Source organism: Diaphorina citri, unplaced genomic scaffold, assembly GCF_000475195.1.
Source record: "Diaphorina citri unplaced genomic scaffold, Diaci psyllid genome assembly version 1.1 scaffold1027, whole genome shotgun sequence".
Classification (NCBI taxonomy): domain Eukaryota; kingdom Metazoa; phylum Arthropoda; class Insecta; order Hemiptera; family Psyllidae; genus Diaphorina; species Diaphorina citri.
Genome location: NW_007378457.1, coordinates 101,425 through 111,114, shown reverse-complemented (window position 1 = coordinate 111,114; position 9,690 = coordinate 101,425). Strand labels below are relative to the sequence as shown.

Below are 9,690 nucleotides of genomic sequence, written 5' to 3'. Positions count from 1 at the left end.
TCAAAATTAATAATCATATGACAGATTTTATAGGTTTGGAGGGAATTTAAATTAAAGACTGGTCACATGGCGTGAACAGGGACAGACTGACGGACCGACCGACAGAAGACACCGAAGCGAATACAATAGTCCGTCCACTATACCTTTTATTATTAGTAATAATAAAGGAAGGACGGACTAAAAATCTACTTAACATCAACTTTGTTTATTTCTGTTCATGTTTATGCAAAAATAAAGAATAAATTATCTGTTTCTTTGTTTAAAGTTATGACTGACTAATACATTTTCCCTCTTGTTTCTATTATTTGTAGATGATTCCTGCTCATAACAGTGCTATCAGTGCCCTAGCATTCTCACCAGATGGGAAATCTCTCGTCTCCTATAGTTGTGGAGAAAATAAACTCTCCTTCTGGCAGGTAAGTAATTCCTTTCTCTTTCAAGCTGATCATTTATCTAGCGAGATGAAAGAAGGTTTAGGTAATTAGTAGGATTCTCTCTTCTGTGAGCTCTTCCACTCAACCACTAGTGTCTGACAAAATTGTCACTAAGTAATAAAGAACAAATTTTAAAAAAAAGAACTTGTAGATTTTATAGCTGTACAGAAATGCTAGAGAAATAGGAAAGGTTGAGTGCGAAGGGCATCCACTCGTGAAATTATGTAGCCAAAACCAAACGTAAGCTCAAAGGGAATCACTCTAAATTAATTTTAATGGACACATACGAGCCATGAACCAGCAATCTAACATATATGTACTCATATCTAAAAGGGTTGCTCAAAATAATGACTCTTTGCTCTTCCAGCTATTAGAGTATTATGAATCAGTGTTGCCAGATTGATCCTCCCCAATTACCGTACACTGCTAGAAAATTTGAAAACTGCTAGAAATATCGTACATTTTTACTTCTCCTGGCAGTGTTGCCAGACTGGTCAGCTGAGATTACCATACAATTTTACTGAAAATACCGTACTTTACCGTATGCAACTATTGTAAAGTCGTACATTTTTGCATAGTACCGTACTTTTACAGCAAATTACCGTACATTATCGTATAAAATTCATTACCGTACACATTATCGTACCAAAGCTCGAATACCGTACAAATACGGTAATTACCGTACATCTGGCAACACTGTTATAAATCATATTCAATTCTGTTCTATTTTTCTCCACAGACCTCCACTGGAATGTTCGGACTAGGCAATAGTCAGACCCGTTGTATCAAAACCTACAGCACCTCCCCCATCGCTGAAATGTCTCGCCTGAACCCAATGCGAATGCCCAAACTGGTGTGGATTAACAATAAAACCGTCACCCTGATGTTAGCTGATGGCTCTGAAACCAGATATAATATTTAGAGTGATCAAACAGTCAATTCATAAATCCGCTACTAACATTTATTCCCTTTCCCATGTTAAAAACATGGAAAACTGCCTCAAGGGATCTTGCGCTCCTGTGAGATTCTACACCGTATTGCAAATCAGCTTTTTTTTACCCCTCATGGAAACTTGCATATTTCAAAAAGGAGTAGCATAAAGCCTGATATCAATGACCTTCGATGTTGAAAGAAATTTTTCTCTAGTGTTGAGGGAAAAATTGCACACAAAAAAGTAAATTTTATTGTTCTAGCCATAGCGAATGAAGATGAATTGGGCCAACTTAAAGTGGTGGGGTAAAAATTGCCCACAAAAGTGTCAATTTTATTGTTATACCCATAGCCATAGCGATTGAAGATGAATTGGGCCAACCACAATAATCATACCGCAAGGCTTTTTTCTGGATTAGATTTTTAGATACGAGTAGTTTTTAGTTTATTATAAAAGTGTAAAGTAATAGCTAGTAATAATAATACTCATCAATACATTCCTTTCATATTAATATTTAGTAGCTACCGCATCAACCCAAACGGTTGATCTTGAATAATCTTATTGAGTTATCAAGCCCACAGAAATTCCAATTGCCTTTGATAGCCAATGAAAACCGAGGTTTCTAAAAACAATAATACTAATAAATAATATATAAAAAATGTCGTTTTGGGTTGATGCAGAATGGTTTTGTACTTCCCGATAAAATACCCAATAACCATTTGCGAAAACGATTTTTAATTTCTGCTCATGCGCAAAAGCTCAGATTAGGTTATTCCATTATTGTTTTTCTTATGGGAAAATTATAGGGAGTTCTAAAACTCTTCATTTCCTTTCATATTATTCCTCTATTCTAAATTATTCTTATGTATTATGAAATACTTTCCATTGTATTATTTTATTCTATTTCAATACTATTATATTCTTACTTTGTTTCTGTATACTTTCTTGTGCTCCAGTAGAATTTTAGGTAGCTAAAATTAAATTATAAAATTTTCGTATTTAACTTTGATTGCTTTAAGATCGTTTTATTCAAAATTTTGTTTTTTGGTTTTTGAACCACTTATGCCCGGGTTCACAGTTATCTATTGTCTGTTACTGCATTATCAAATGTATTTGCTGGCAATTATTCACATAGAATAGAATGAATAGATACATGATTATGATTGTTGGACCTGGGTATTAGAAGAGTAAATTGCGTGTTATAGCTGTGCGTTGCTTGAAATTAAATTATTATTTATCTTGTTGAAAACGATGCGTCTTTATTTACTCTTATGGTCTTTTCTATTTACCCTAGTAACAACCCCCAGCAAGTCACTTCATCCGTGTCATACTTGCACGGGTTCGATTCCCGGAGAGTCAAGGTTTTTCACCTTTGCACTTGGATTTGTATTTTGGGATGCACTCAGAACTTGGCCCCAGGGCCGGATTAGCCTTCCGCGGGGCCCGGGGCAGTCTGCCATTCTGCCTTATGGGTAATCCGGCCCTGCTTGGCCCTCTTATTTCATTACTCATTAGAGAATCCCATTTCTGAATTTGATAAAATAAAATTACCCTATACCGAAGTCAGAATAAATGTAGGTCCTTTCTTGGAAAGCCTTGAAAAGTTATAATGTTATAAAACTAGAGTAGGTACTTCAATAAGTTTCACAATAATACTTTGAACTTACTTTCTTAGGCCTTCTTATACTAAGTTACTTACCTATCACGAAAAACAGGTGAACTTTGTAAACTTTATAATGTAAAGTTATACTTTATAATGTAAAGTTTCAGAACAATATTATGCCAACTTGTTTCATAATTCATTAATTTGTATTTAAGCAGGCTTATGTTTTAGAACCTAATAAGTTTTTGTCGTACGCACAATATACTTTTGAAGAAGGTAAGTTTCTCGTATGACCTTTAAGTTACTGCTGGAGTATAGGGACTTTTCAGTCTCTTTTGAACAATATAATCATGGTCTCTTCAGTCTTGTGGAAAAAGCCCCTTGTTGACCAAAAGACCAAACGTATGTAATATTTTTCCTTCATTTGCTAGCGGTAGGTATGAAATTTCAGCAAAATCGGATAAACTTTTGAAAAAAAAAATCGTCCAGTTGAAAGAGTTGAAAGTAAGAGGCCTTAAACTTCTACCGCTGAGAGGTATTTTCGTGGGAGTTCATAATTTTTGAATTAGGTATAGATTGTTAAAATCCCCCCAAAAAAATTCTGAAAAGGGGAAAATAAATAACAGGCCTACAGTAAAACTGAGACTTCACCTCGCTGACTAACTTGAGAATTGAAACAAAAAGGGCAGATAACTAAGTGTTGATTGAAATTGAAATTAAACTTGAACTTTTTTCGTGTCACACGAATAAAGCCTACAAAAAGTTTGGAAACTTGGTAGGCATAAAAACTTATTCCTCTGTGCTTAGCAATGGCTAATTTTTTATGCAGCTCATGAAAACCACCTATAATTTAATTTGAACTATTATAAAACGGACATTGTTTGGTGTGTGGTTGTCAATATTACTTCTGAGTAGGCTTCAGATAAAACTATTCACATAAATTTCATTCTTTACTCGGCAAAGAGCGTTGAATCATTGTGATCGATCTTTTCATTTTTAGTTCGTCCTTCCTTTATTAAATTACAATAGTAATAATAAAAGGTATGGTATAGTGGATGTCATAGCTACTCATTTTCCTCACGAGGCTGAGTGGGCCCCGAAACAGCCAGTCACGGAATCAATCATTTGCATGGAAGGCATTTTACCTAAAATATTTCAAATAAGCAATGATAAAGTCACTTAAACTAAACAAGGGGCATGGACAAAGCATGGTAGACAAGTCACATGATTCTCAAACAAATCAGTAGATACCTACGTAGGATGATTGAAAGTGCACCAAAAATGAAATTTAAATACAAAATGTTTCAAAATGTAAATGAAACAAGAACTACTACGAAAGGGAATTATTGAAAATCCGATCGCTTCGGTTCGGTCTGTCTGTCTGTCTGTCTGTCCCCATAGAAGGACTTATCCAAACCTGGTCGACCTATATATCAAATTAAAGGTGTTCCTGATAAAAAGACCTTTAATTTGATATATAGGTCGACCAGGTTTGGATAAGTCCTTCTATGGGAACAGACCGACAGACAGATAGACGACACCGAAGCGAATACAATAGCCCGTCCACTATACCTTTTTTTATTACTATCGTAATAATAAAGGAAGGACGGGCTAAAAAAACTCGCGTGTTGCAGTTAAGTAAATAGGTATATTTTACTGAAATTCTTCTACATCACATTACCTACTCGTACTAGTTTTATCTAACTTGTAGGATGGAGTGTTCTGTGTACTCCACCACGGAAAGCGCCCGTTCGCAACCCGTACATAGCAACCGCACGCAATCCCCGCATGTCAAAGACCCGCATGCCCACCGCGCGCAAGACCTGTATGCCAACCGCACGCAAGACCCGCACCGCACCGCCACCACAGCGTGTAAACAATACCCGTGTTTCTACTACAACATCCGACTATACGAAACCGGATACCTGTTCAACATCGAGGATAATCCGAACGGAGGCGTACTTAGCCGAATTATTCCGAAGATAAGCTGGAGCTATGTGTATTTCATGAGCGTGGCTCTGACTCTGAATACGGCCTTGCTGATCAAGAAATATTTGGCATCCGACAAGCAAGTATTGGGTAAGAAATAAGAACCGGCTGGAACTTTCAGGGCTGAAAACCCCCCCCCCCCCCCCCCACACCACCAAAGGAAAAACCCCTGTAATTAAAATTATCATTTTTTTTATACCCCTTTTTTTTTTTTTTTTTTTTTTTTTTTTTTTTTTTTTTTGACACTCTGCGGCTCTGCCTTAGATGAAGAAGGAGTACAGAAATTGTAAAAAGGCAATAAAGTGAAAAAAAAGCAGAGTGGAAAGAACTATCAAAAATTCGTTCTTAGTATTTTTTTATTTTTTTTACTGACTTGGCGGGGAACTTTTACCACGGGCACGGAGAGGTATTTTTGTGAGATTTCATTACTTTTTCTAGTAGTCTACGTAAGGTCTTTCAAAGCAACTTGAAAGGAAGGAAAAATAAATAACAGAGGCATGCCTAAGCCCTATTTTAATGGAAGGGTCGAGTGGATTAGAACATAGAACATACCACATGCCTTCAGGCACAGTCCATTTTTAATGGAAGGGTCGAGTGGATTAGAACATACCACATGCCTTCAGGCACAGTCCATTTGTCAAGGGTCTAGGTTTACTTTGCCCCTTGGGATCAATTTATTCTAAGAAACCATTTACTGAAAGTTCTAATATGGCTACGGGGTTTCAGGTACGGAGATCTTTCAGCGCTGCTACGAGGTGTTCCTGGGACCCCTGTTCATCCTGGACATGCAAATATTCGTCCATAAGCTCTACCCTATGATTAGAGAGATGAGAGATACATTTGATACTAGCGAGGAGGGCGTGGTACAACAGTGTGTCCGGAGTGAGAAGCGGATGTTCATTACATCCGTCATATCCGGTAAGTACCGGAGATTAGTCCAGCTATATGCCGGATAATATCCGGTAGGTAGGTAGATACCTACCGGAGATTAATGATCCTTTGTGTCGGATTCTATGCGCTAATGGAAACTGATTTTGCGCGAAATTTCCAAGGGTCGGACATGCTAGCAGCCTCCGTGGCCGAGTGGTTATCACACTAGGCTTGCACGCAGGAGGCCCGGGTTCGATTCCCGGCGGGGCCGTGGTTTTTTTCGTCTCTGTGCTTGGATTTCGGGGTGGTAGCCTCGTGAGGACAATTGAGTAGCTGCTTTAATCGAGGAGCGACCAGTGGCGGCATTACCAGTGTAAAAAGATTATTGAAATGTGGAAATTGATTGCAGAGGAGACACTTAGTAATGTTGTGATATCCACAAAATTTGAGATTTGTTTTGAGTAATAGAATCTGATTTTTCAAAGGACATGCTATCGCGAAGAACATCCTCTCTGTTAGCAATCTATATTTTTTATGAATGCCGCGTATTTCAATCAATTATGCAATGTGCAATACATTTTGTATATTTGGCCCGTCTTGATACGAAGTAGGTACCCAGCTAGACGTGTTTCAAGAGATCGATGTCGACTGAACCGTCCACACTGCCTCGACAACATAGATTCACCTCGTCGATCGACGGCCAATCTTTGGACACACCTTAAGAGATTTGCAAGGTTGACAAGGATCTATTCCTATTGACATAATGAAACTTACATCAGTCGAACGCAACAGTATAGAAATAGGTAATAGGTACTTTTTCCTGAAAGGCGCCATAGCTCTAACTACGAGTAGTCGTAGGTCGTTCTCGCTGAATATATTAAATATATTCAGCGAGATTAAATATTAAATAATATATTTATACAAATTTTGTAAAATGTAAATAATTTAAATGTAAATGCAGTTTCTTTGTGTTATTATGTCACAACTTTGGTGCTCACTGCAGCATTGTAGGATTTTCCCAATATCTCAATAATCCTAAAATCCAATGTTTACCTACCATGCTGGCACCGGTCGCTATGCGCATTTACATGTCATAGCTACTCATTTTCCTCACGAGGCTGAGTGGGCCCCGAAACAGCCAGTCACGGAATCAATCATTTGCATGGATGCATGGTACAAATTTCTTGACCCCGCCGGGAATCGAACCCGGGTCTCCCGCGTGCAAGGCGAGCGCAGTGACCACTACGCCATGGGAGCTGAGGGAGTAAGCTGAATACATTTGTTTTATTTCCTAATACCTAAAGTTCCTTTTCCAGCCAACGTTGTCATCTTCATGTCCTACTTTCAAAAGATTTTCCTCGGCCTATCTGACGAGGAGATCGCTTCTGCCAAATATTACTACGACAAGAAGGCTCACCCTGAGAAGCAACTACCCATGGTTTTCTGGCTACCGTTTGACGATACAGTACCTCCCAACTATTACTTCATGGCTATCCTCAATATTTATGCCTTGGTGTTGACTTCAATATTAGGTAAGCTCGAAACAAAGGCATTCTCAACCTCCTAAAAAAAGATGCCCCCAATGCCCGCCACTCATGCATGACCCAGGGTCTGAGCGTGACTGGCTGTCACAACAGTTGTTGTTGTTGTTGTTGTTGTTGTTGTTGTTGTTGTTGTTGTTGTTGTTGTTGTAGCGGCTTTAGCTTTCGCCGAATGGCGATAACAGAATAAAAAAAGATGTCTTTTTGTTTCTGCTATATACCGGGGACACCGGGGTGATGGTCTCTAGCTCTAGCCATGTTAAATTGGCTGGCTCGTCCTGCACCGCAGTCAACCATCGTGAGGACTTGTGCTTGATCTTTAAAAGCAGAGAAAACCCTTTGAGGAACTGCCAGCTTGCTAGGCTGGTTAGGGTTAGCTGTTCTCCTCCCTGTTTATAGTCCCAGAGCCAGACGTTGGTCTTCTCTCTGTTTAACGTCCCCTATCCAGACAGTGTCATAACAGTAGAAAAGAACATGGGAGAGCCAGAGCTTGAAGGGTAGCGCGTCAGCCGTGTAAGCGCAAGCGGCGATTCCCGTTCCAAGCAAACTTTATCTTGAATAGACAAGGCTTTTTCTTTTAAACGGCTGGTTTTCTTCTCTCCTGTCTCATTTCCCTCTTCGATTTCGGGACGATAAGGCTTTTCTTTTTACAGTTCCCTCCATAAAACATCTTTTGAATCTTATCCCTACGAAACAGTGAATAAGTAGTCCTAAAATCAAAAATGGACGGCACAAAAGGAAAGAGACCGCCCTAACATATGTAGGTATTAATAATGTCCCTACGAAAAGATTAAAGTGGCTAAGATACCTCCACCTAGATATGTTCTTATCAGCTTAATACCTATCTGAAACCATGAAACTCTGTTTCTTGTTAATATTGGCCGGTTGGCGATGGCGGTTCGAACTTTTGACGTTCGCGCGTCTCCCGGCACGCTTGATATTCCTACGAAAAGAGGAAAAACTGACACTTCCCCTCCTCCTCCGGGTTTCAGCGACAGGTCTCATCTCCAACACCTCCGCGTTCAGTATTCACATCCGCGGTCAATACACCATGCTCGCCCTCCAACTGGAACGCTCCACGTCCGCCTCGCACCTCCATGACATCATACAGAAACATCAACACCTCCTTCACTTTCGCGACAAGCTAGCTGCTGTCCTGGCCAACACTTGTCTGCTGAAGGCATTCATATATAACTTGACCATGACGTTGTCCTTGTATCAGCTCAGCTCGGTGAAGACAGTTAATCAAAGGGCATTCCAGTTGATTTTCCAATATGTTGTGATTCTCATCATGTTCTATTCGTTTACTACGAGCTCTGAAGTTATCGATGAAGGTAATGAATTGATCGATGAAGATAAGGCCACTCACTATCAGGTAGACCTGACAGGCGGACCTGTTCAGGCGTACCTGTCGGGTCTACCTGATTAGCACACTGGTTTACCTACCTACCTTTAGTCATTTTTTCTGAACGCTGAAGAAAGAGCGAGAAGGGACTTTTCAGCCCTATCCTGAAAGTATCTAGGTATAATTCAGATGTTATTCATTCACAAGGCTGACCCTTAAATATCCAAAATCCCTGCCTTGACTGGAATTGAACCCACACCCTTTACATTTCCAGGTAACGACATCCTGTACGGTGCCATCCGTTCATACAAGTGGTACAGCGCGCGGCATTTTGACCGCAGGGCCGCCAAAACGTTTCAACTTCTCACTCGGATGTGCCGCAAACCCATGCGCCTCATTTATTATGGCGGCACGGTAGATATTTGCTACCATTCCTTTCTGGCAGTGCTGAAGTTCTCCTTTTCGCTGTTTACTATACTGAAACAATCCATTCATGCTAAGTAGAACAATCCATTCATTCTTAATAAATTAAAAAAAAAAAAAATAGTTTCGATAGAGGGAACTGTAACTACTAAGTCCCGAAACCGAAGAGAGAAGGAAGACAGGATAGGAGAAAGCCAGCCGTTCAGAGAACGAATATTATCCGTTCAGGATAAAATGCACCCCGGGCGGGAATCGAACCTGCGGCCTAGCGCTTACAAGGCAGATGCGATACCAACCAAGCTATTCACACTATTCAGAGAGTTTCAGAATTCACCGATGTGGGGGGGGGGACCTAATGGAATTTTATTAATAGAAAATGTAACCTACCTACTTGGTAAATTTATGAGATCCATAAGTGACAGAGTACCACGTGTGGGGCATAACAGCAAAACTTATTTTTCCTTTATCAAATTAATGTCCTAGATCCAATTAGTAAATACATAAATAGCTAATAGCTTTGATCCTAGATCAAATAGTAAATAGGTAATACCTAG

The 9,690-nt window shown here is 39.6% G+C and overlaps 1 protein-coding gene across 1 annotated transcript; it reads left to right on the top strand.

Moving 5' to 3' along the window:
• Positions 1 to 282: 282 nt before the first annotated feature.
• LOC103513796 (WD repeat-containing protein 7-like) lies at positions 283 to 2,614 on the top strand. Its single transcript, XM_008478643.3, has 2 exons — positions 283 to 416; positions 1,174 to 2,614. The coding sequence occupies exons 1-2, from the start codon at positions 312 to 314 to the stop codon at positions 1,354 to 1,356; spliced, it is 288 nt and encodes a 95-aa protein (XP_008476865.1). The 5' UTR covers positions 283 to 311; the 3' UTR covers positions 1,357 to 2,614.
• Positions 2,615 to 9,690: the final 7,076 nt, after the last annotated feature.

Bases quoted from the DNA above. Each gene is read 5' to 3' on its own strand.
- LOC103513796 (XM_008478643.3), top strand. From the start codon at position 312: ATGATTCCTGCTCATAACAGTGCTATCAGTGCCCTAGCATTCTCACCA. The intron at 417-1,173 runs GTAAGTAATTCC...TTTTCTCCACAG, and splicing joins ATAAACTCTCCTTCTGGCAG to ACCTCCACTGGAATGTTCGG.